We start from the raw sequence: 27,242 nt of genomic DNA on the forward strand, positions 1-27,242 counted from the left end.
AGGTTTTTATATTTTTCTTTATTTTATCCCCTTTCAGTTTTCCTTCCTTTTTGTCTGTAGGTGCAGTCACGGTGTGGCAGCAAAGAGAACATCCTCAGAGCAAGTGAGTGATGAGACACTGCATGCATGTATGATCTGTCTTTTTCTTTTCTTCTCCTTAGATTCTAATCTTGTGTTTCAGGTCAAATGAAAGCTATGGATAATGCAACTGCAACACTTTTCCTTACATGGCCAATCTTATTATTATAATTCTTCTTCTTACATTATATTCGGTTGTACCACGTCACATCAAACACTCGGTTTTGATTGGTCGGAGGTCGGGCCTTATTAATTTTTTTAAATCAATCATTACGTACAAGTTGTATTCTTTGGCAAATTAGTGTGATATAAGTGGAATCACATGCTCCAGACACTTACACTCCCTGCCGTTATATGAAAATCCTGGGAACCAGTGACATTTTTAATAGAGGTCATTTAGTTTTTGATGATTAATCGGTATTAATAGTTGATTGCTGGAACAAAAATCCATACTGATAGTTTTTTAGGGCTGCATTATATAGTTCAAGAGTGGCCTCTAGAGGCGAATCACTGACACCATGTGCTGTTAATTTAAAGTAGCTTTTTTTTTATTCATTTTGGATGCAACTATTTTAAATTTCCTCAGTATCAAATAATTAATATATTGATATTTCATTTAGCACTATTTTTATTAGTGTTTTTATATATATATATATATATATATATATATATATATATATATATATATATATATATAATATTTATTTATCTCTGATGTAACTTGTTTATTTATTTGGAGTGTTACTTTTTGTTTCAGTTTGAGTTATAACATTTCTAGTGCATGTGTGTTTGTGTGCAAACCTTACACTAACTTTTATGTCCCTCTCTTTTAGGTCATAGTGCAGTAGACATTACAAAAGTGGCCCGAAGACACCGCATGTCCCCATTCCCTCTGACCTCCATGGACAAGGCCTTTATCACTGTGCTGGAGATGACTCCTGTTCTTGGTACTGAGATCATCAACTATAGAGGTAAAATGCACACCAAACCAGGGTTCATACTGCAGTTCGTTCTTCTATCGATCACCCTGATTTGTGTCCAGCACAATCTAAAAATTTCATTAAAAATCACTCACCATAGCATCCATTTGAAGCATAAGATTGGTATGTGCTTTTTGAAAATTTGTATACAATTGTCTACCTCAAAATTTGTGGTAACAGTTATTTCAGTATACATTTTAAAAACAATATATGTGAATATATTATAGTGGAGAGCTTGAAAGTGATTTCTTTTGGGAATGAGATGTTAAATAATTGTGTGTGGGCATGTGTATAAATGGCCATTGTTAACTCCACCCCTAATCTGGTTCTAATCACTCCACACTAAAAAGTGCTGCAGGGGTTTTATTTGCATATGAGGTGTTCTACTCATCTACAGTTGTGTTTTTATCGATTGACATTCTTTGTCGTTTTACAGACGGAATGGGTCGTGTTTTAGCTCAGGATGTCTACGCCAAAGACAATCTGCCTCCTTTCCCGGCCTCGGTGAAAGATGGCTATGCCGTCCGAGGTGAGAGTTTTGGTTCCACTACTAAGACGTCTCAGTTTGCGTCTTTTTAAAGTTTTTATTCTGAAACCTCTTTTCTTTGTTTGTAAGCTGCTGATGGGCCAGGAGATCGATTTCTCATCGGGGAGTCCCAGGCTGGGGAACAGGTGAGCAAATTTTACAGTGCTTGGGAACATAGACACATGCAGTCTGCATAGTTGTTCATTTTGTACAAAGATTGCTGACTGTGTGTGTGTGTGTGTGTGTGTGTGTGTGTGTGTGTGTGTGTGTGTGTGTAGCCTACTCGCACAGTAATGCCGGGCCAGGTGATGAGGGTGACTACAGGAGCTCCTATCCCCTGTGGTGCAGATGCTGTAGTGCAGGTGGAGGATACAGAGTTACTGCGAGAGTCTGAAGATGTGAGTCTGGCCTCATTTTTTAAAACCACCAAATTTTTACTCTGTTTTCCATGAAACCCCCGGTCATATTTAATTTTTTATTATCTGATTTTAAAGCATTCCCATGTTGCTGTTTTTAGGGCACAGAGGAACTGGAGGTGCGGATTCGGGTGCAAGCGCGCCCAGGCCAGGACATCAGGTCCGAGAGAATTCCATTCTTCCTGTTTCACTTTTTTACCTTTCACTTGCATTTGCGTAAACTTTGTGCTTACATGCAGGCCGATTGGTCACGATATAAAGCGCGGTGAATGTGTGCTGGCTAAAGGAACACACATGGGGCCGTCTGAAATCGGCCTGCTGGCCACTGTGGGAATCACAGAGGTGGAGGTGCACAAGTTTCCAGTCGTGGCAGTCATGTCCACTGGCAATGAAGTGAGTACATCAATGTTTTAATGTTTTTACTTTCCACGTTACACATTTTTTTTTTTTGGTCGTTGTGTGTCTTACTTTAGTTCCAATCACTAGTGGTGTTAATGTGTTGTGTAGTTGCTGAATCCGGAAGATGACCTCCACCCAGGAAAGATCAGGGACAGTAACCGCTCCACACTACTGGCTACCATCCAAGAGCACGGCTACCCTACCATTAACCTTGGAATTGTCGGAGACAAGTATATTAGTCTATGTTTCAGTCTTTGCTGCATTAGAAACTATACTCAACATAGATCATGAAATCAAAATGTTCTTGTAAATGTTTTAAAGTAATTATAGTGTTTTAAATTACGTAATCCATCAGGACACCAAAGGGAACTTTTGCTGTGTTTCCGCACGGACGGTTTTAATTGCCGGATGTGTGCATCATGGCGGATTTTGGTGTTTGGTGCATCAGTAAAACAAATGTTGAATGATTTAAAAAAGATTTTGGGAGGAGTTTATTTAATTTATTTTCTATCGGAGGAAAGAAATGACGAGAATAAATGTGTGTCGCGCTGAAGGTTTTAATTTTGCCCCTTTTATATTTATTTAATTATATTTTAAATAAAAATGCTCGAACAGAAATGCTATATAAATTAGTGCCGTTAAAATGAATTTGCTTTGAAGAATTAATAACGTGTTTATCAATATAATAATTTTCAGTAGTTTTTCAGTGCAATATTGTAGTTAGAACAAATTGGCACATCTGTTAATTTCTTATTATTTCACTTGACCAGAGTGTTAAATGCAGACAAAAAACACCCCCTAATTTTCTTTTCTTTTTTTTACCATGTGGATTGGGACTGGAAAAAAATGGTCTAGGACTAAGTGGTGTTCTTCAATTGGCCAATAGTGAGAAGTTAGCTGTTAAGATTGTTGGAATATTTCAAGTATTGGTGCTCTGCCCACACTGTGCAACACTTTTACAGCTTGTTTTGTTTTATTTCATTCATTTTTTCATTCCTCTGCAATTGGGGGTTGCTGTAGTTCAAATGTTTTTTGGGTTTTTTTTTCGGGGGCTGGTATAGAACCAACTCCTTAGAACTTTTTGCAATAGAGGGCACAATTGATCAGAATTTGCTCAAGTGGGAGGGATTGTGATTTGGGGGAAAAAAACCCAGTTCACTTTATTGTGAATATGGCTTTATGGAAACGAATGAAAATATGAAAGTGTAGTCATTGTGTGTGTCTTTGTTTCCCTCGCAGCCCAGATGACCTGTTGAATGCCCTGAACGAGGGAATAAGTCATGCAGATGTCATTGTCACATCTGGAGGAGTGTCTATGGGAGAAAAGGTGAGGGGGTGTTTACGTTCTGTTTCTGAGTAAACCTTATAAATAAATATAGACCACTTTCTAAAAATCAGAAATTTTCGAGTGTTCAAAAGTTTCGAGTGCTAACGGTGTGCTAACAGCAAGTTAGAATTTTGGGCCGATCTGCCCCAGAGACGACGGCGACGCTGCAACAAATCGATCGAGGTGTTTCGAGCGGCACGCGAAAAAAACAACACATTTGTGCTCAGTCAATCACAGGGGTATTAGTAAAACCTGGTCCTGATGTAGGTGCAATCAGCATTCCCATTCATCTTAAAAGCATTTAGTAGGGTTGAGGGCAGAGCTCTATAGCAGGCGACTCAAGATTTTCCACTCCAACCCGCAGGTCTTCATGGATCTGGCTTTGTGCACAGGTGCATAGTCATGGAACAGGTTTGGGTCTCGTAGATCAAGGAAAGTCATAACCATTTAGGGAAGAGCTACATATGGCTGGAAAAGCCAGAATTTTGGTCCATATCATATATGTGTGGTCTGATGATAAGGTGGAACAGATGCTATATGAGATTTCCATTCACTTCCGATTGTACTGTTAGAACGTTTATTCAGGCAAAACTCAATATGGATTGTACAGGGTACAACGTACCAATCTGACAGTACATCAGCCATGATGAATTGTCTTTTCAAGCTTTTGCTTTTAACATCAATAGGAAATTCTGCCTTCAAGGGGAAGAATTTCCTATTGATGTTAAAAGCAAAAGCTTGAACATGCTTGAAAAGACAATTTATCATGGCTGATGTACTTTTAAACCCAGTATGAAATTATATAAATGTATACATTTTCTGCCCCATATCTTGGAATATTATGATTATTGTAATGCTGATAAAATTCAAGATTTTGGGGCAGAAAATATATACATTTATATAATTTCATAGTTAATTAATAGCATGAGAAGTGGCTTTTTTCTTTTCAGCATGATTACAAATGTGATGTTCATTTCATACAATAGTTCAATAAACAAGAAATTAATATTAAGAGACTTGCATTTTACGTTGGCCCCATAAATTACCAGCAAAAATGTCACTGTTTTGCGTCTCTGAGAAATAGTGAGTCATTGCCATTGAACCGAATCATTTAAACTCCCCAATTAACCGTGACTTACTGGCGTTTTTTATTTTATATTTGAAGTACACTATATTTCCAAAAGTATTGGGTCACCTGTTCTTTCCAGCTATATGTGTTTTTTCCCAAACTGTTACCACAAACCTGAAGGCACACAATTGTACAGGACGTCTTTAGATGCGCTATAATAAAAATTTGCATTCACTTGAACTTGAAACCTGTTTCAGCATGGCAATGCCCCTGTGCAGAAAGTGAGCTCTTTGAAGATCTGGTTTACATGCTTTGGAGAGAAAGATCCTAAATGGCCTGCTATAGAGCTCTGATCTCATCCCTACTAAACACTTATGGGATGAATTGAAACGCTGACTGCACCCCAGGCCTCCTCACCTCACCTACATCAGTACCTGCCTTTCGTAATACCCTTGTGGCTGATGAACACAAATATCCATAAGCACACTCCAAAATCTAGTGGACCATCTTCCCAGAAGAGTTGAGGGAATTATAAGAGCAAATTGGGACTTAATGTAAAATGCTCAAAAATCACATACCGTACTTATGACCATGTGACCCAATACTTTTGGAAATATAGTGTCTTCTCTCTCTCTCTCTCTCTCTCTCTCTCTCTCTCTCTCTCTCTCTCTCTCTCTCTCTCTCTCTCTCTCTCTTTTTTTTTTTTTTTGTTTTAAATATATAATAAAAAAAAATATCAGTATTCAATGTTTTGTTTGAAATATCATGCAAATGATGCATTTGTAACTGCAGGTTAAAGCATTACATGTCCCTCTGAGCCGCATTAAAAGTGTGTAAATACATCGAGATGCTACTTCAGATGCAGCTTCTGTTCCCTCTGCATTGCAAAGATGAATTTTGATTTTAGTTGATACGGATTTCATTTGCTCTGTAACAGTCAAAATGAACATAATGATGGTAAAAACATTTCAAAAAGTAAAAATCAATTTCAACATATTGGAAAAGATTCATCTTTGTCACTGCAGTGAACTGACCATCACACAGAATATTGAAAATGTCTAAAGTTTTAGGTGGTCCACAGTAGTCTTTAAGGTATCAGCCCAATAACACACTCGGCAAAATATCGTCTAATTATCCTTATTGATAAAACCCAATAAAAATATTGAGCTATCTTTTCGATCCTCATATCGCACATCCTTACACAATAGTAATTATTATTATTATCAGTATCAATTATGTATCTGTGTTTTGTTTTTGTTTTTTTATCTTTCTCCATCAGGATTACTTGAAACAGGTTCTGGACATCGACCTCCATGCCCAAATCCACTTTGGTCGAGTGTTTATGAAGCCAGGGTGAGAACAAGACAAACAAATCCGCAATGGCAAGATTCCACGAAGCATATGCCTTTTTATAAGGTCACACACTCTTTTTTCTTTTTAGTTTTCCCACTACATTCGCCACCGTGGACATCAATGGCACAAGGAAGCTCATCTTTGCTCTGCCAGGTATGCGCTCATTTACCGATCGATGTGAAGTTCTTAAGTAAAGTGTGCAGTTTCAGTGTCTTAGCCATGGCTTTAATGTAAATACTCGTTGAAAAAATCTAAAACTGAGTTCCGAAAGTAATCAGTCATTCCTTACAGTTTTCTGCACTGGACACTGATAAGCTTGATGTTTCCTCACACACAAAAAAAAAAATCCATAATGAAATGCAGAGACAGTTTTCTCAGATTTGAATCAATCCACAAGACTATAAAAGTATTACTTTGCCGGCAACTATTAAAGCTATTAGTTTTGTTGAGGCCGATAGTACAAGTGTGAATTTGTGATCATCTCGCATTCCTATTGGCTCTGTCAGGCTCGGGATTGTATCGTACACAATTAACAATGATGAACATGTAGCAGGGCTCCAGACAAAAAATCAGTTAAGGAGCTACTGGCTCCTGTGAGGAAAAACCAAAGTTGCCAAATGATCTTTTTAATTGCCACACAATTTAAAAAATGTAATTTTAAATGTGCCATTATGCTAATTAATGCGCCATTATGTGATCGAGCATTTTTTTATGCTTTTGACTATCTGTCTCTTCGCAATTTCTGCGAAAAGCTGCAAAACATTTTCTGCGTCTCATGGTCATACCTCACTACTGAAAATCTAAGACGTTTTCAAATGTCTTTTGGCACTTTTTTTTTTTTTATGTTTTACTGACTGACATAGAAAGATGGTCCTCATTGTCTCTGTCGTTTTCCCTCTCACCAACGTTGGCACAACTGCAGCCTGCTTTTTTACTAACATGTTTGTCATCAGCAGAAGTGTTGGACAGAGATGGAGAACGTTTGAAAAGTCTGATATTTTTAGTTATCTTAGTAATTTTAGTTATTTTTAGTAAATATGCATTAGGCCATTCCTCACAGAACACGCACATAAAAAGTCATAACGTGCAGATTTTGCGGTCATAATGTGTAAACTTATACGGTCGCAGGTGATCCAGGCAAAAATATTACTCGCAAATTAATATTTTTTTTCGACCATTTTAGTCACAGTCTGGAGCCCTGTGTAGGTTCTTACTAGAGGTCCATGTATGTTCTTCTTAAGTCTTATTACTATCTATTAACCCTAGTGGACACAATAAATGGTCTGAATACTTGGCTAAATGAAAGATTTCAGTTTTTAATATTTATCCCATTTCTTGTTTTTGCTTTTACATTATGGGTTTTTTTCATGTGTGGATTGTTATGGAAATGAAAAGAACCGAATTGAATCTATAGCACACAAGTTATGGGGTCTAAATACTTTCTAAAGCCAACGTGTATACAATACTATGCAACCGTCATGGACTCGAGAAATGCTGTAACACTAAGACGCCTTCCAAACGTTTCTTCAATGCTGCACAGTCAACACCGGTGTGAAAGATCTACACTTTTATAAACGTTTCCATAGTCTGTGGTGCATAATTCCATTATAAGGTGCCTTTGAGGTTTTATTGAAATGTTATTTACTCAGATTTATTTGATTTTTATTCATTTTCCATTTTATTTTTTATTTTTTAAGGCTCTTGGTAAATAGAATGTAGACCACTCCAGAAACATGTCCAGAATTACTGACAAGGGAAAACACTTTTTCTTTTGTGAATCAACTCAGTATGTTGACTTTTCTGAATTGTTTTTAAATTTGGACCTTCATTCTTTTAACAAAATCTATCACCTTCTACATTCCTCTGTGCAGCACACAATTCTTCAGAATGTGTGTTAGAATTTGTTTTAGGATTTTTAGGATTTCCCTTCAATTGAGCCGTGGGATATGGGGGGCGCTGTGCGTGATGACCAGACGTCTCCACTTTGGTCTAATGAGTCCAACAATATTGTTCCAGAAATGTTATTTGTTTAGGGGCCATCTTGCAAGTCATAGAGCCGTATTCTTTTCAGGTGAAAAGGACTTTTTCAAGCCACGCTTTCGTAAAGTCGGACATTTAATCTTCTTACAGACACATGTAGGTCAGACAATGATGGGCTTTTCCTCATATTTGGTAACTATCTTGAAAGCCCTCCATTATAATCGTTGTTAGTGTTTAATATAAATTTGTTTGGCGATGGCCTTATAACCCCTCCCAGATTGATGAGCAGCAATAATCGCTGATTTAGACGCAACACAACCTGAGTGTTTCAGAAACTGGCGTACTCTTTCGATTTGATTTGAGATATTCAGATATACACTTAAACTGCACATTAGGCCTCCTCACTTATCGTCAGAGCCTTCTCTCAGTAATGCACTAGTGACGGAATTAGGCACGAACCTCCACAGCAGCATTGCTATTGGAAAGGCTTCCCAGAAGATTGGAGTTTTCTCAGATTAAAGTGTTAGATTTAGGTGTCCACAAACTTTATTAGTGTAGTACAAAAGAAAGCTAGGATTTACAATGTGACTTCACCTCAATTTCTTGCTTCTTGTTTAAACCTAAACTTTTTTGCAAATCTATAATGAATATTTTAAATACTATCTCTAATTATGTAAAATATTGAAAGAGGCAGATGTAGAGGATAAGGGTGTGTGTGACCCCTAATGAAAGCCGAAAGTAGTAGTATTATGTTAAATAGGTGTTCTTTTATTCAACTCCACTCCAGTTACGTATTCTGTTCCATAAAAAGTCTTTACAGTATCAGCAAAGATATTTAATCAATATTACGTATTGACTCCTTGCTGTCATAACTATAGTTACTACAATAAGTACACCAAAGGCACCTTATCTCGATATTGACCCGCTGTTTCTGTGTTTCACAGGAAGTCCTTCACAGCTAGCATTGTGTTTTTGTCTGTACTGTGGTCTCAATAATGTGATAAAATACCTTCTGTACTGACTGGGGGTGTAACGGTACATGTATTCGTACCAAGATTTTTCGGTGCAGGGCTTTCAGTTCGGTACACAAGTGTACCAAACGCAATCCTTTTTACGTGTGGAACATAGTTAAAATCTGGGTTCCCTCATTGACATATAAAGCGGCGGACCGCCAGTTTGTTTAGTCTCCTACTCGCACTTTGAACGCATTTTTTCAGGTATTTTTTAACATGCACAAGAATGGCAGGGGTATAAATAAATAAATGAAAAACCACTACAGTTAGCGCAGTGTCACTCTGCAAATGAGATTTGTTTTGCGCATGCATGAAAAAGCTAAAGAATCCATAGCGCTAGCGAACCCGCTAACCACGAAGTTCTTTTTATTCAGCTTTTCATTTCACTGCAAGATGTATCCTGCACATCTCTTTGTCTTCCTTTCTATTTACAGATGTCACACCAAGTACCTTCATAGCTGTCTCCCTTATCACTTCTGAACTAGTTGACCAATCATCCAGCACCTCTTCATCACCACGTGCTCTGTCTGACCTCTTCCCTGAATCTCACACTACAGTCTTCCTACTTCAGTTTCCACCTTCCACCAACTTCTTCTTTTTTCAGTTCTCGCTCTCCCTCTCTTCTTCTTCAGCCATCCTACGGACCACCATTCGATTCTGTCTTGCTACACTGTTCCCTACCAACACCTTACAGTCTCTTTCAAGTGGCATCGTCTACAAAGAACATAGTTCAACTGTGTGCACCTTCCTCCACTCTATGCTCCTCCTTCTTAAAATAAGTATTTACCACTGCCATTTTCATTCTTTTAACAAAATCTATCACCATCTACATTCCTCTTTTTAAGATCATACCTACCAATCACCTCATCATCACCTCTGTTCACGTTATCAACATGCCCATTAGAATCTGGCCCAATCACCAATCGTTCAGATTGTACCACTTCATCCAACTCACTCCACAATTTTTCCTTCTCCTCCATCTCACAGCCGACTTGTGGAGCATAAGCACTGATAACATTTATCATCACGCCTTCAACTTCCAGCTTCACAATCATCACTCTATCAGAAACTCTCTTCACCTTCACTACACTCTTACTGTACTCTTCCTTCAGAATCACCCCTACACCATTTCTCTTTCCATCCACACCATGAAAGAACAGTTTAAATCCACCTCCAATGTTCCTGGTCTTACTCCCTTTCCACTTGGTCTCCTGAACACACAACATATCTACCTTTCTCCTCTCCATCATATCAGCTCTCTCTCTCTCTTTACCAGTCATAGTACCAACATTTAAAGTGCCCACTCTAACCTCCACCCTCCTACACTCATTTTCCTGCTGTCTCTGTAGACGTCTTCCTCCTCTCCTTCTCCTCCTTCAGCCAACAGTAGCCCAATTTCCACCAGTACCCTGTTGGTTAACAATACGTGTGGCGTTTGTTGGTAACCCGGGCCTCGACCGTATGTAATTCTGGTTTGTGATCCGCATATTTGATTTGGCACATGTTTTTACGCTGGATGCCCTTCTTAACGCAACCCTCCCCAATTATCCGGGCTTGGGGCCGGCACTAAGAGTGCACTGGTTTATGCAATGTATATTATTTAACCAAGCAGGCAATTTGATTCAAATTGTTTCATGTGTTCAAATGCTGATCACAAATATTAACAATAAGAAGAAGAAGAAATGACAATCAATTTTATGTTTTGCGTTCCTTCCCCCTAACCGTACAAAAGTTAACCGAACCATGACTTCAAAACTGAGGAAATTTTGTGTACCGTTACACCCTTAGTGCTGACATCAATCTATTGTGAGATTTAATTCTGCTATTAAATCTGGAAATTGCCAATGTTTTAGTGATCAAAGATGCAGAAGAAAATAAGGATCTAAGACAAAATTTGTATTTAAAAAAAAAAAAGAGTAAAAGAACATATATTTGTTCATTGTTGTACGTCTGTAATTGTGTATGTACATGTATATTGATCAGCCATAATATTAAAGCCGCTGATAGCTGAGGGGATTATCTCGTTATCCTGGCACATGCGAAAGACTGGGATTTATTGTGAAGTCAGTTCTTGAAGTTTTGGAGGCTGAACACGCTTAAGAGTCCAAGGAACTTCGAAATGATCCAAATTGTGACGTCTAGACGACTGGGTCAGGGCGTCTCCACTATGTGGAGGAATATGTCAATATTATTCTCAGTATTAGGTTGGTTTTAATAACTGCTATAATAACTGCTAATTATCGCTGTATGTACAGTACATATATATTCATATTTAAAATCCTGTCATTTTAGCAAGTGTGTGTGGACCTTTCTTTATCCATTGTGTATATGGTGGGGGGGGGGGGTTACTGAACGTTTTTGAGTATGAAAATGATGCAAACACATGAAGTAGTTTTCAGTCACTTCCAAATGAAAGCATATGGGAGATACAGAGATTTGTAGAAACCATGTAAAGGTTAATTCTAGCTATTTTTAAATATGAGGTGGTATCAAAAAGTTTCAAGACTAGCGCGCCACAGATCTGGTCACTTTCAGCAAATTTCAGTTGCTATAAAATCTGCCAGTAGAACTCGCTATTGACAGTCTGGCCCTTAACGATTAATTCTCGATGCTCAATGCCACGAATGTCGGAAAAAGATGATTAGCATGCAGACCTGCCTCTGCTTTTATGGTCATGGAGGTGATTGGCTCTTAGACTGTGAAGATCACTGGCGATCATCATGCACAAGTTGCCGAATGGTTTTAGCGTTTTCAAGAATTGAGCTCGAGAAAAAATCTTCCTGTGATGTTCTTCCGCTCTTGAAGCGCCCGTGGCACTCAAAACACCTCGAACGACTCGCTGCAGCATCGCCGTAAACTTGCCGAATCATGTCTAACCTATCAGTGGTAGATTTGCCCACTTTCACGCAGAATTTTGGGTTTATTCTTTGTTTGAACCATGGTAACGCACGTAACCAAAATAGCACCAGTTGCACAGCTCCCCGTCTACACAGGAAGATGTCTTTTGGCACACTGTCTTATAAAGTTCGGTGCTACCTGTGACCGTGTATGCACTCTTGCGCTGCCATCTGTTGGTGTGTTACAAAACTAGTCTCGAAACTTTTTGATACCACCGCGTACTATATATATTTTATATATATCCATACCAGACCTCCAAATGTACTTTTTCTTATTATAATTAGCACAGCCCTTCCTGTAATCACATCAATCTAAGCCCTCTTCCTTCCTCCGCCTCTTTTTGCCTGGCAGCTTTCATTGACCATTCATTGGCCAGTTCTTGTAGTTTTCCTTCTCTGTCTGTGCCACTCTCGCCCAGGCAGACAATGGTGACTGGCATTTGTTTCTATATGCCCCCTGTCAAAGGTAATTTCACCTACAGAGACACAGGCACAGGGGTGACTCTACTTGAGGCCATGCCCTTGAGCGACAGCGAGGCAAGCAGGCTTCCTGTATCTCCTCCCCCGCGCAGAAGTAAGGACCTGCCCATTTGCACCCCCCTGCTCAGAAAACGGAAATACAGTTTACAACAATCTGAAAACCAAAAGAAAATACAAAATTGGCGTGCACTAGAAATCGAAATTTCCAATGTCGCATTTTTAAGGTTGAACCGTTTTTCTACACGTAGCTTAAAGAATATTGGTGTATTCTGGTTCGCTGCTGTTTGGAGTAGTCACGGTAAACTGAGACCGAACAGAAAAAAAAACGAACTTGCTGTTTTGTTGTGTTTATATTTTTTGTGTTCTGTTTTCTGAGAGTGAAGCTTTTGGTAGCAAGTCTGTGATTGTGTAGTGGTGTTGCAGTTTGTGTCAGTTTTGTGTTGCTATGTTGTAATTGCCAGTAGTCTGCCATGCTTAATGATCTACAGCTGCTGTATATCTGGAACTTTACTGTCCTCTCCTCTTCTCTTTCCTTCTTTCTCTGTCTTCTCTTTTCTTCTCCTCTTTTTTTTTTCTGTTCTCCTCTCCTTTCCTTAAACAGCTTTGTACAAAGGTGTTCCTGAGGGTAATGATTTCACACCTTGAACACTCTCACCCACCACTCCACTTAATTCTGGGTGCTCACATAATCTAGTTCTCTATCCACCAAACCTGCAAACGTACAATCACTTCCAGAATTATTGGCACCCTTGGGAAAAATGATTTTCAAAACTGATTATGATTATTTGTGATAATTAACCAGGAAGACACACATGAGTTTTCTAATTTTTTCACCCACTTTTTCCTTATGGGATCCATATGAGAACTTTGATAACTTGTTTCTGAAGTTTTCGGCGAATGCAAATCATTCTTTACGTACGCAAGGTCCAGAACATATTTAGGGGTACTTCAGAGAGAATCAAGTTAATGATGGAGAGTTTATTTTTATGTATTTTGCTTATGCAGCTGGGCACCCCACAGGATTTGGTCTGGGTGAACAGGCCATAATTCTCCTGAGGCAAAGTAACCCGCTGTGCCCTATATGATCAGCTTTCAGGCTGCCAGGTCTGTCTTGATCTTATGCAAAAGAGTGATAATTACGACTCTAGATAATGGAGGTAGGATTTGCCGGTTTTGCCAATTGATCAACATCGATAGTTGACTGCAAGAACTATCGACTAACATACCCATAGTTTTTCCGGGTTGCTGTTGTTATTCAGTACAATAGCAGCATCTACAGGCGAATCACTGACGATATGTGATGTTTGTTTTGACAAACTAGACTGCGTGCTGTACCTCATTCATGTTAGATCACAGTGCATTAACAGTTAAACAATAACATGAAAATTGTATTAATTGAAAAAATGTTTAAGAAAATGCTGAAATTAACAAATTAATAATACAATGGTAACAATGGTAAACAAGGGTTAAGCATTGCACATAAATCCAAACAGCCATGTTTAAAATGACCAACTTTAAATTTCTTAACAAAGTCCAGAGCAATGAAATTACATTTATTTTTAATTTGTAGTTGAAAAGTTCAGCAATATTTTTCATGGTGTGTTTTTCTTTTTTGTTTTTAATCCAGTATCTATTTTAAAAACTATCGGTTGATTAATTGGTTATCGTTAAGTATGATCTAACCTAGCTATCAGTATCTAAATTCACTATCGCTCGACCTCTAGAAATAATTTATTGGAAAGAAAATACTTCCTATTGAACATGGTAAAACATCTGTGTTGTGGAATCCTTGAGGTCTAGTTTTGTGGCTGAAAGGAGGGGCATTGAGTAGATTTTAGCAGGCATTTCACACAGCTAGTCTTCAGCTATCATTACAAAATCTTTAGTATGTTCATCAGGGGGCTCTTTATTGTTTTGTATATATTGGAAAGATCTACTTACAGTGTATTTGCAGCCAATAGAACCAGTGGAAAAATAAGTAAAATTTGGCAAATTGATCTGAGCGGATCTAATGAACATTCTGCCAAGTCTCAAGGGTCACCGTTGGGTTAAATTTTGGCCCGATTCAAAATTAGAGGTTGACCGATTCATCGTTTTTGCAGATTAATCACCACTGATGGTTGATTGCTGGAATTGATGGCTATTAGCAAAAATCCATACCAATAGTTTTTCCGGGTCGCATTTTACAACTTATTGTTTTACTGTTTGCAATTTATTTGAAGTGCCTTTTTTAATTATTTTTATTATTATCATTCATTTTATTATTAATTTTGGATGTAACTGTTATTATTTATTTGGAGTGTTACTTTTTCTTTCAGTTTGAATGCATGTCTTTTATTTTCCTCAGTATTTATTCAAATCATTCATATATTCATATTTATTTTATTTAGCACATTTATATGATTCAGTACTGTATTTTTATTTTTGTAATAAAGTTCAGTACTATTTCACCTTATGTTTATTTTTTATTATTTTTTCCAGAATCCATTTTAAAAACTCGGTTAATTGATCAGTTATCAATAAGTGCGATCCAACCTTGCTATCGGTAAACCTCTAGCCACCACCATGCTGCACTATTGGGATAGTAATCATATGGCGATCTGCTTTTTATTGGAACACACCTACCTTTTGGTATTTATTTTATCAAACCATGTTTTGTCACATGGACTGGGGTGATTTATTTGGGCTTTTCTGAATTAAAGGGCTTCCATCTAGCCATTCTACTCCATCACCTAGATATATGAAGAATGAAAGATTTTTCATGCAGAGAGTAATCATTAGTCGGTTTAATATCTGTGCACCGGATAGAACAATCAAAATCATTCTTATCAGGAGAAAATGTCCATCCTGTCAAAATCCAATTGCCATTAAGCATATTTTGATGGATTTTAGTACGTATACCACTTTAAGAAACTTTTTATTCTGTTGAGACTTTTTAAAAAGGTTTTTAAAAGTTATCTTAAACAGCTTATTTAGTTGTAAATTTATAAACATTAAAGATTTTGCCATGAATAGCCATACAAGCTGGCATGGCGTTAAGAAAAAAAGAAAGTTGTGCTTAATTTCTGCACTCGTTGGCATTGGGCTCCATGGTGTTCTATAGTGGAGAAACAGATGATGATTTCGCCACTAATTGTGGTTGATTAGAATAATTACACTAATGGCAATGCTGTATAATAACAAAAACCTTCCATTTTAACAGTGTGTAGACTTCGAATAATCTGTAGTGCACGAAGGAACGGTAGTCTTTTCATTAATTTATTCTCCAGGAGACTCCAGGAATGCTGTGAATTTTGATGTGAAGGGAACAAACAAAATGATTCATGCATGAGGCTGTACAAAGTACTAAATGCATGGGTGCCAATAATTTTGATGTGGTTTTGTCTAACTATATACAGTGCCTTGCAGAAGTATAGCCCCCTTAAGAGTCATCAGATATATCATCATTATTATCCAGGCTCTGCCTGCTTAGACCAGGGGGGTCCCCAAACTTTTTTCATTGAAGGCCACATAATTGTTCCTTTCTTTAATGGTAGTACGGGTCGGTCTGTAACAGAAAATCACATGGGCCGGAGTGACTACCAGTATTATTGTGAAGATTATATTATGATTTTAAATAATGCTAGATTAGTTTATTTTATTATACACCATACAGATAAATGAGCGTTACTTTTCAAGGGATATATAACCTATTAAAATAATGGAATCTTCTCATATTTATTGCTATTGAAATCAAAACATTTACTTACTTATGCCTCACTTAAGCACTCATTTATAGAGGTGGGTTTAACTGATATCGATATCTAGGTTGGATCGTACTTTATTATAACCGATTAATCATCCGATATAAAACTAAACATCCATAACACTCCATGTAAAGTATACTGAACTTTATTACAAAAAAAAACAGTATTGAATCATACTGTTATGAAAATAAATATAAAAATATTCATTATTAATTATAATTATATAAAGACACAGCCACAGAGAGAACAAAAATCACCAGCAAGCAAAGGTGCACCAGGGAACAATATCAAGAGCTTTGCAAAGAAAAAGAGCTGGTCTGAACCTTATCATAGTGAATCTGATGACTTTTAAGGCATTTTTTGTTTGTTTGTTTGTTTGCCAGACATTGTATCGAGATATATTTATATACAACTAAAATCAAAGTAATTCCATTTGAATTCTGATTAAACACAAAGGGCTTGATTTTTGCCAGTATTTCTGTAGCTCACTATAAATCTTGTCCAACATAGGAATTGCAGGTTCTTCCCCCTGCCCCAGACCATTTCCCTTATACACACATACACACACACACACACACACACACACACACACAAAAACATCTCCACAAAAGAAACAGCAGGTGGTTTAACTTTCCCCCTTTTTAACTTCACCGTCTCTCCACCCCCCCCCCCCCCCCCCCCCCACCCCCCCTTAGGTAACCCAGTGTCAGCAGTTGTCACCTGCAATCTCTTTGTTATTCCTGCACTGAGAAAAATGCAGGGCATCCTGGACCCAAGGCCAACAATCATCAAAGCCAGGGTATGCACTTGCTCTCATAGAGCGCTGGCACTTTTTGAAAGAAGACGTATTTTGTCTTGCATTGTCATTTCATCCGTTTTTCGGTCTTCTCTCCATAGCTGTCCTGTGACGTTAAGCTGGACCCGCGTCCGGAGTACCACCGCTGTGTACTGACCTGGCATCATCAGGAACCCCTGCCTTGGGCACAGAGTACAGGTATCCGTGAATTCCGGTTCATTTTTGCGGTGATGTTTTTTCCACACTTGACACGTTGTGTCTTTTTTTTTTTCTTTCCGCTCAGGAAATCAAATGAGTAGTCGCCTAATGAGCATGCGCAGTGCCAACGGCCTTCTGATGTTGCCTCCTAAGACAGAGCAATACGTGGAGCTGCACAAAGGCGAGGTGGTGGACGTGATGGTCATAGGGCGGCTATGATGAAATCAAAGCAGAAAAGAGAAATGTGGTGCATGTCCACATATCATTTATTATATTGTAATATGCAACGGCACAGTTATTTTTATTTGATTTTTTTTCCCCCCTATTTGGACAAAAGTTACCGAAGTATTCTCATCGCAAACGATCAAATCATGTCAATGGAAATGTGTTTGGGGGGGAACAAAAAAAGTTAGCAAGAACCTGGTGTTGTAAGCGTTCACACAACGTAACATAAAATTTAAAAGCATCTTTGCAGACGTTCCAGCAGCTCATTTCATTTCGGTTTCATGGTTGACTCATAGAAAACATTCTTCCTTTCCTTTTGATCAGTTTTCTGGGTAACAAAACCCCCATTGTCTCCACTTGTTAATAACGGCTTTCTCAGTGTTTCATGGCACAGCTATTGTAAAATACTGCAACTTTCGGCATCCCTTACACACTTTGTAAAGGATAATTCAATCCATTTTCTAAGAGCGCGTACCCACCTGTCCCACTAGATTATCGCAATAATTGTTCTTTTTTTTTTTCCTAATATATTTCCATTTGAATTTTCCAATTTGTTTTGGCTGCTAAATTACATTAATGATGGAAAAGATAAAAACACGATTCATCTTTGTTTTATTGTTCATTACAGCAACGTTGAAAGATTATCAGTGCTGTGTGTGTGTGTGTATGTATGTATGCGTATTCATATGCATACACAGAACATGGCAGAAGGTTTGACAGCCAGCCATATGCGCTTTTGCCAGATGTTCCCGTTCCAGATTGAGCCCGAAACCCATTCATTCTTTTGCGAAGGCTTACCCGTACATCTTGGAACGTGGTGGTGGGTATTTGCCGATCCAGGCTCCAGAGGATTAGTGCTAATGGGCGGGAAGGCCTGGGGAATTCTAGTTCATCGCAAAGTGTTCGAGGAGGTTGAGGAGCTCTGCGTGTTTAAAGAATACGTTTGGGCTCGTTAGTTCAGTGAAGCTAAATTGTAACGTTAGATTTTTTACTTGAAATCTTTCAACTTATCCACAGTTTTGGAAAGAACCACATATATGATAGGGTGTCCAAATCAGGTGTCATTTCTTACATGCACTATATGGGCAAAAGTACTAAATTTTCCCCAAACTTCCCACAAAGTTTAAGGCAAACTTGTATTCAGCATCTTTGAATGCAGTAGTTTTTTCTCTTCATTTCCACTAGGAGACCCAAACCTGTGCATTCTCCATTAAGATATGCTTTAAATGGATTGGAGCAGAAGATCTACTGCTATAGAGCTCTGACTTCAACCCTCTGGGATGAATTAGAACGCTGACCGCACCCCAGGCCTCCTCACCTCACCTACATCAGTAGCTGACTTTACCAACGCCCTTTCGTCTAATTGAGCACAAATCTCCACAAGCGCACTTTAAAATCTAGTGGAACATCATCTCAAGAGAGTGGAGGTCACTTTAACCGCAAATGGAGAGTAAATGTGGAATGGGCTGCTCAAAAAGCACATAATCTCATGGCCAGGTGTCTACAAACTACACACAAACAACAGCCTCTATACTTCAAGCATTGTAACCCACAAATATCCTGGAAATATTTTTTCGTTTTTGGGTCTATTTTTAAAATTCTTATATTATGTAATTGATATAAAACATGTTTCTCTCTCTCTCTGATCATCCCTTTACGGTCACATCTGATCTTATAACTGCTATTTCCGGCACGATCACGCGTCCCAGAGCGCAAGTCGTCTCAAACCGGTTCCAGTAAAAATCGCGATGAGGTCATTGGCTTCCGCAGTCACCAGATCTGAGTAGAGAACGTTTGCGATGTGGTGGAACCGGAGATTTCGCAACATAAACGTGAACAAAATCTCAAAGAAACTTTTGTGAAATATTTGCAATGAGGAATTGAGGCTGTTCTGAGTGCAATGGTGGAATTCTACTGTGGTATTGTTTGTGTATATAAAAAAAGATTAAAGTCATAGCAGTACGAGAATAAAAGCGTATATTCGAAAAATATTCCGACTTTATTCTCGTAATCTTAGATTTCTTTTTTCTTATTATTTATAAATATAAAATATAAAATTTTACGTAGCATTAATACCATGTCAAAGAATAGCTATTAAGTGAGAAAACAATTTATTTATTTTTTAACCCTGGATGATGAACTTGTTAAGCCTGTAGATATAATTCTCATAGACAGGGCAAATTTTAACAAATATAAACACACACTCACACGGTGTGTTCCAAGTGCCTGAAGTGATCAAGATTTTGGCCTTTTGCAATTAGATTGTTCTAGTTAGAAGCCATTTCTAACATTTATCAATTTACTAAGCATTTGATATCGAACGATTCCGAACGAATCAATAATTGCTACCTATTTCAGGTCAATTTAAAACGAGAGAAATTGTCGCTCAGAGACTTTCGATTTTATTTCGCCACACCTGTACCGAGAAAGCTGGATTAGCGATCACAGTGCTGTTGGAACAGACGTGATAGAGGATAAAAAGGACCCGGGCATCAGTTTCCAGTTCTATTAGTTATTTACGACACCATTCTATAAGTCATAATTCCCAGACGTTCTTTTCCAAGCAAAAGGAAATCAGAATAACATGGAACTTCTGACCAGCAGCGTGTTTTATTTCTTCTAGATTTGCATGTTTGCGCCAGTAAATTGTTACGGATCTTCAAACTATATTGAATACAGGACAATTTTGTTGAGGAGGAAAAAAATCAATAAAATATCCAACACCACCTGGGCCTGTGTGAAAAAGTATTTGCCTCGTCAAAACTAAATTTGTCATTGGCTGCCATTGAATAAGACACACCCAGGGATATTGTGGAATAAAAGAATCACCTGAAAAGGCTTTAAGAGGCTAAAAGGCATCCAAGCAGCACAAAATGGCCTGGTTGCAAGAACATTATTGGGGTTACAAAGCCAGTTCTATTACTAAGACTCTTTTACTTGTGTGATATACAGCCAGTGTTCATACTGTTAGTCTTGATTTTTTTTTTTTTTTTTTAACTGACTCAATTTTTCCTTCATATACCAACACAATTTGGAATGTGTTTCCAAAAAATTGCATTAACTCTTCAGCTTGGTCCATTTATTCATTTATTTTTAGGGCTAATCATCTTAGCCTTAAAAGTCTTTCTGACCTTGAGTGTATTTAGTGGTTGGCATCTTCCACATTAGTCATGAAATAAAGGGGAAACTATGGAAGTTCTAAGATGCCATGCATTCAATTTCTTATAATTTTTTCATGTTTTCCTGGTGATCATCACGTAATTTTCTTGTGATCTCGGCGTAACAAACGTTTTAGCGTGATCTTGACATAAAAGTTGTTTTCTCATTACTACGACATAACTTGTGTTTTTGCGATATCAACCTTTTTTTTTTTTTTTTTTGTGACAAGATTCAAAACGCTAGGGAGATCACGAGAATAATGATGCTCGAGATCAAGAGAAAACAACCGGTTACCACAGCGGCTCGTCCATGTCAAGATCACGGGTAAAAAATATAAATAAAAAAAAAAAAAATTATTAAAAAAAAAAAAAAAAAATTTCTGATTAGTTTTGAGCCTGAGAAAATGGACGGACTGTGTAAAAATGGTAGTAATTCTTGATCCATGCAACAACTCTATTAAATCGTAATTTCAGATCCATTCAGGGGCTTCCAAAAGGTGAGGTTGATACTGATACTGATGTACCTCACTGTAAATGCTCCTTATATATTATGTTCAGAGACCTCATCTTGTCCTTGTCTGGTATTTTTAGGAATAAGCCAAGGACAACATATCCATATTATTATTCCACAAATAATGCAAAATTAGCAGAAATGGTATGTGGGGAGAGGGGAGCTCACAAAAGTAAGTACACCCCTCATTACAACTTTTTTTGAATGGCCCTTCCGAGTAAAACCCGTCTTGTAAAACCTCTGTATGAACCTGGATACTGTACTGTACCTCAGTTTTAGGGTGTTAGCGATCTTCTTATAGCCTGGGCTGTCTTTGTGGAGAGCAACAATTCTAATTCTCAAATCCTCAGATAGTCTTTGGCCATGAGGTTCCATGTTGAACATCCAGCGGTCATTGAGAGAATTGAACACAAAGCAAGATACACAAATTCGTTTGGTGCTGTCAAGCAGACAAAAACATGAAGATGACGAATTGGACGTGTGGCCTTGCATGTTTAAGCGACGTACAGCTGTTATCGCTTAGGGTGTACTCACGTTTGTTGCCAGCTGTTTAGACAGTGATGGCTGTATGTTGGACAGTAAAAAATACTCTAAAATATATCCAAGTTTCATTTCTATAGTATTGTCCCTTGAGAAGATCTACTAAAGCGGTTGCTGGAATACGAGGGGTGCACTCACTTTTGGGAGGCGAAATCCAATCACAGTCTGGTTTAGTTTCGTCGAGATGCAAAATCACACTACGATTTCCTCAAGGTGGACTGAGGAAGGTGGACTTCTGCCTTTACTATACACTGTATGCTTTACGGTATATCAAAGCTGCACAAAACCACTGTGTTTATGGCACAATTCCAAAAGCCCAGATTACTGAGGAGGTTTTGTGGTTCTGAAATCTGAAAAAAAAAGTGTGTGTGTGTGTGTGTGTGTGTGTGTGTGTGTGTGTGTGTGTGTGTGTGTGTGTGTGTGTGTGTGTGTGTGTGTTGGGGGGGGAGGGGTGCTACTGAGCGATGCAGACCTTTTTCCAAAGTCAGAAACCGATGTTTTTATCCTCTTACTGTGACTTTATTCTGTCTAGTATGCCTTCATAATCAAATCTCACTTCTATCAGTCCATTTTTCCTGTGGTTCCTTAAATCCTGATTCAGCAAATCAGTTGATTCTGTGTATTTTTGAGTTCTGGATTAATAGGGTTCGGGTGGTCGGGGCTATATTTTTGGCTCCCCAGGTTGAGAAACTTCCTTAACTCATTTTGACTCGCTCTTGGAAGCTTGTAAGGCTGGAAATGTATTCGTTTGGCTTTAAAAAGAGGATGCAGCTTATTTAAGAGCTGACAGTGTTTTTACAGAAATACACAAAAATGTACAGTCAAATATGCTAATGATGTGTATATATATAGTATGTGACAAACACTCTGGAAATATTGAAGCAATGAGGAGAAAATCCCTGTACGATAAAAAAAAAAAAAAAAAAAAAAAAGGTTTTCTGTAAGGATATTAAAACTTATAATTAAAATCATTATGTAAAAAATGTGGGTCAGTTCCTCTTTTTAAAATAAACTTTGTGAGGTGGCTGAATTACCGGTCTTTTGTTTCTAAATGTGTTTTCACTGGGCTCTGTTGTTACAGTGTAAATAAAATGCCAGTACATGGCGGAAGACCCTTTTTACACCCTGCGGCTTACTATAGTTATAGAGACGTGGTAGTGATCAGGAAGGACAGAAATGAAGGAGGCTGGGACAGGAACAAACTGAGGGGAAGTAAGGAAGGGAGGCAAATAAAGAAAGAGGGATTGAGGGAAGGTAGGGAAAAAAAAGAAATGGAAGTGGAAACAAGAGGGTGGGATGTAAGGAAGGGAGGAGAGAGAGAAAGGAGTAAAGAAAAAGATGGAGGGAGGGATGGAAAGAAAGAGGGAGTGAGGGAAGGTAGGAAAAAAGAAAGGAAGGGATGGGAAATGGAGGAGAGGGAGAAAGAAAGAAAAAAAAAGATGGAGAGAGAGAGAGGAAGGGATAGAAAGAAAGAAAATAGGGGCGAGGAAAGGTAGAAAAGAAAGAAAGGGAGGGAGGAAACGAAAGAAAAATTGATCGATGGAAAAAGATAGGAAGGAAGGAAGGAAAGATGAAAAATGTAGGAAAAGAAAGAAAAAGGGACAGGTAAAATGAGGGATGGAAAGGAGGGAGGAAAAGAAAAAAAAGGAGAGATGGAAAGAAAAAAAAGGAAATAAAGATGGAGGAGAAGGAAGGAAGGAAGGAAGGAAGGAAGGAAGGGTGAAAGGAAGGAAGGAAGGGTGAAAGGAAGGAAGGAAGGGTGAAAGGAAGGAAGGAAGGGTGAAAGGAAGGAAGGAAGGGTGAAAGGAAGGAAGGAAGGGTGAAAAGAATGAAAAGAATGGAGGGAGACAATAAAATGCCAATACATGGTGGAAGTCCCTTTTTGCACTGTGAGGCTTATTACTGTTATAGGGAAGTGGTAACTCAATGGTTAAGATGCTGATGAAAAGTTTGAGAGTTCAAATCCCAAAACCAGCACGTTCTCATTCCTGGGCCCTTGACCCTTAAATGCTCAGTTGTATAAATGAGTGGCATTTGCCTCTTTTTCTATCAGCTGCTCTCTTTAGGGGACACCACAGCGGATCATCTGTCCTCATACCCCCCTGTCCTCTACATCTGCCTCTTTCAAACCAACTACCTACATGTCTTCCTTCCTCCTCTGCACATGTCCAACCCATCTCAATCACACGTCCCTCACTATGTCTACAAAACGCCCTACTTGTGCCGGGGAGAAAGAAAAAAGGAAAGGAAATAAAGGAGAGGAGGGATGGAAAAGATGGAAAGAATAAAGGAAGAAATAAAGAAAGTATATTAAAGGAAGCATTCTTCTTGGCATTTTCCTACTAATGTACCTCATGTCCCTCCTCTGCACATGACCAAACGATCTTAAACATCTCTCTCTTTCCGTCTTTAAAACGTGTTAACTGTGCCGGAAGGAAAGAGAAAGAAGAGTTTAGGAGACAGAGAAGTCAAATCTGCAATAAACAAGTAAGTGTCAGCAGTCCCTTATCCTTTTTGCACCATGGACCAGTTTAATGCAATACTATAATGTGTATATAATAATACCCGTATGCATATTATATGATGGACGTATTAATTTAGTTATTACAAATACAGTATACCACAAGGACCACTCTTCCTGTCCTGGAAACAACCACGTATACCCGACCAAACTTTATTGATGCCTGAGAAAAAAAAAATTTCAATAATTTTTCAGAAACAGATTACCTTTTACATTTTTCTCAATATCACAGTGCTGCTCAAGAATATGAGCAACTTACACACACATATGCATTGAGGAAAATTACACACAGGTGGCGGTGATATCAATTAGCAGACACTGGACGCCATCATGAACAATGAGGACATCTGGTGGCCAAAACACACCCAGAGAAAAATCTGCCAATGTGTAACAAGCAGTGTGTAACTTTGCTTTATTAAAGTGCTTTGAACCACACTCGCTTTATTAGGTGTGTTTTATATGCAGTTAAATTTCTTAGCTTTTCAACGGTCAATTCTTCCAGTTTGTTTAATTTTTGTTTGTTTTTTTTTCTTTTTGCTCTAATGACATTTTTTATTACATTTACAGCATTTGGCACTAGTTGTGTATGATGCATATCGTCTTTGATAATACCGTAATTGTTGATATTATCGAGTATATCGCAAAACCCAAACAAAACACACCAACGTGTGTGCATTTAGAATGCGTTCTTTCGCTGCATGATTTAGTTTATTAAAATACATTCACAATGAACACAAAATTCAAGATATGGGAGCAAAAAAAGTGTATATTTATAATTTTTCATGTAGTTATATAATCCATATTATGTGGAAAGTGGATTTTTTTCTTCAAAAATCAGCACGATTGTTGTGATATTAATTTTATATCACAGTTAAAAAAAACCCCAAAAATGTAATATTAAGAGAATTATGTTTCAGACACCACATTTTCTGGTTTTGCATTATTTCGCCAGTAAAAATCATTCCGAACAAATGCAATGTTTTGCGTCTCTGAGCAATAGTAAGTACAGTATTGCAAGTGAGTCATTTAAACGGTTGATTCATTCAATCGCAATGACTCACTTATTAACAATAATAATTTCCACATTATGTACGCATTTGTTACTGCAGATTGAAGCATTACATGCCCCTCTAATTTAGTGTAAGAATTTAGAAGATGATGCACACTTAAAATTTTTTTAAATGGCTGTAAAGCCAGCATGCATTTCTGTTTGACCATTTTTGTTTAAATATATATAAATAAATTTGAAAGAGGTGAAATTAAAACCTTCAACGCAACACATTTATTCACGATGTCCTTTCTTTACTCAGAAAAATCTTTTTTTAATCACTTAACATTTGTTTTACTGACGCACTAAGTCTCAAATCAAGCACCAAATCCACCATGGTGTGCACATCTGGCAATTAAAACCGTCCGTGTGGAAACATAACCAAAGTTCCGATCATTCACGTAATATAAAACACCATAATTACTTTCAAACATTTGCAAGTGTATTTTTTATAAACAGGCTTGTCTGAGCAACTGGCTATGTGCAAAGAAAGAGAAGTGGGAACCTGTGTTATTTTGATGTTCTTTTTTTTATGTGTCCTAAATTTATAAGATCTTTGAAAAAAACAAACATTTTTGACCTTTGAAACATGTCTGGTCTTCATGCTCTATGTTGAGTTTGGTTTCACTAATAATAAGCATACAATTGCATACAACTTCGGTATTTGTCCATGCTCTTGATTAAAGTTTTAAAAACTTGAAAAGTATTAATTTAAGGTACATTTAGAACAGACAAAAATGTCTCAAGGAACTGAAAATACAGACGCTGTGGCCAGTTTAAACAGATCGCGCGGTGTCCGTTATACTGCCATCTAGTGGTCGCGCCGCAGAGTGCATGCTGCAATTCCGAGACGGAGCCAGTAATGTCGCTGTAGAGTCGCTTCATTGGAAACTCCTTCATTACTCATGTTTTCTTCTCACAGTATGTCGTCACCGTCCCGGATTATCTTTACATTGTCCGTGAAGAACTGACACACATTCTCCACTTTTTATCCTTGAAACTCTGAAAATCACTCCTCAAATAAAAGGTAACCAATGAATAATTTATTTTCCTTTTAATTGACCGTAAAGTGTTTTTTTTAGGGGGAGCAACAGGTTGCTAAGCGCCTGAGTAGTTAGCGTGTTAGCTCTTGTTCGAGCTCAGACTCCTGTGAGAAACCGACTTGTACTTATTCCGAAAGCTGAAGAGGTGCTTTTACTTTTATTTATATTTTATGTTTAGTTTTAAGGGACTGGTTTACCTGAGATGTTACGGATAACGAGTAGTTTTTGTTTTGGTAGGAAGTCGCGGCGCTAACAGAACCCCTGCTAGCTAGCGGCTAGTAAAGCAACCTGTTGCGAGGAAAAGTTTGCGAGTGATGGAAAAACATGAAATTGACACAAAAAATACAAACTACATGTATGAGAAAGAATGATTAAATTCTATTAATGACTTTAGGAGTGTGTGTGGGGGGTTTTGGTTTAGTCTGGAAGCCAGGTCCGGTCTAAATCCAGTTCTAACGGGTCGTGAAGACCTTCAGTATAGACTACAGTGTCAGCTGCTTCTCTCTGGGCTTCAGGGTTCATCCACTTTTGAGCTTATTTATGATAAACTTTTGAACTTTTTTGAGCTTATTTATTATCAGATAATGAGATCTATACATATAACAACAGTGCAAATGTTTTCAGCAGGTGTAAAAAAAAAAAAAGTTTATCCTTTTATCAATAAACCAAATGGAAAGAAAATAAACAAATCCAAATCGAATCAATGTTTGGTGTGACCGCACATGGCCTGCAAAAGAGCATCATTTCTTCTCAGTTTTTGAAGAAACTTAGCCGATAGGTCGTTCCACACATCTTAGAGACCCAACCGTGGATCTTCTGTGGATGTCTGCTGCCTCAAATCCTTCTGTCTCCTAATGTAATTGCAGACAGACTCGATTTCAGAAATGCAGCCCCAAACATGCAGGAAAACTCCACCATTCTTTTATCAAAGAACCCAA

General features: G+C 37.9%; 2 protein-coding genes across 6 annotated transcripts in view; both read left to right on the forward strand.

Moving 5' to 3' along the window:
- Nucleotides 1-18,078, forward strand: part of LOC310731080 (gephyrin-like) — a 39,839-nt gene extending 21,761 nt beyond the window's left edge. For 2 of the 4 annotated variants that reach the window (XM_083550444.1, XM_083550445.1), the window contains 16 exons: nucleotides 61-103; nucleotides 912-1,049; nucleotides 1,495-1,587; nucleotides 1,675-1,730; nucleotides 1,863-1,982; nucleotides 2,102-2,160; nucleotides 2,240-2,393; nucleotides 2,508-2,629; nucleotides 3,639-3,726; nucleotides 6,075-6,148; nucleotides 6,237-6,301; nucleotides 12,505-12,612; nucleotides 13,120-13,143; nucleotides 16,960-17,063; nucleotides 17,162-17,258; nucleotides 17,344-18,078. In XM_083550444.1, the coding sequence (XP_083406570.1) occupies nucleotides 61-103; nucleotides 912-1,049; nucleotides 1,495-1,587; nucleotides 1,675-1,730; nucleotides 1,863-1,982; nucleotides 2,102-2,160; nucleotides 2,240-2,393; nucleotides 2,508-2,629; nucleotides 3,639-3,726; nucleotides 6,075-6,148; nucleotides 6,237-6,301; nucleotides 12,505-12,612; nucleotides 13,120-13,143; nucleotides 16,960-17,063; nucleotides 17,162-17,258; nucleotides 17,344-17,477 (1,479 nt within the window). In that variant the 3' untranslated portion in view covers nucleotides 17,478-18,078. The remainder of the gene's footprint in view (nucleotides 1-60; nucleotides 104-911; nucleotides 1,050-1,494; nucleotides 1,588-1,674; nucleotides 1,731-1,862; nucleotides 1,983-2,101; nucleotides 2,161-2,239; nucleotides 2,394-2,507; nucleotides 2,630-3,638; nucleotides 3,727-6,074; nucleotides 6,149-6,236; nucleotides 6,302-12,504; nucleotides 12,613-13,119; nucleotides 13,144-16,959; nucleotides 17,064-17,161; nucleotides 17,259-17,343) is intronic. The other 2 variants (XM_083550446.1, XM_083550447.1) reach the window with 1 other exon arrangement.
- Nucleotides 18,079-26,144: 8,066 nt separating this feature from the next.
- pals1a (protein associated with LIN7 1, MAGUK p55 family member a) overlaps nucleotides 26,145-27,242 on the forward strand; it is a 16,327-nt gene continuing 15,229 nt past the window's right edge. Inside the window, exon 1 of one of the 2 annotated variants that reach the window (XM_083550461.1) lies at nucleotides 26,145-26,288. The gene's annotated coding sequence lies outside the window, so the exon portion shown is untranslated. The remainder of the gene's footprint in view (nucleotides 26,289-27,242) is intronic. The other variant, XM_083550463.1, reaches the window with a different exon arrangement.

Source organism: Silurus aristotelis, assembly GCF_946808225.1.
Source record: "Silurus aristotelis genome assembly, chromosome: 9".
NCBI lineage: Eukaryota > Metazoa > Chordata > Actinopteri > Siluriformes > Siluridae > Silurus > Silurus aristotelis.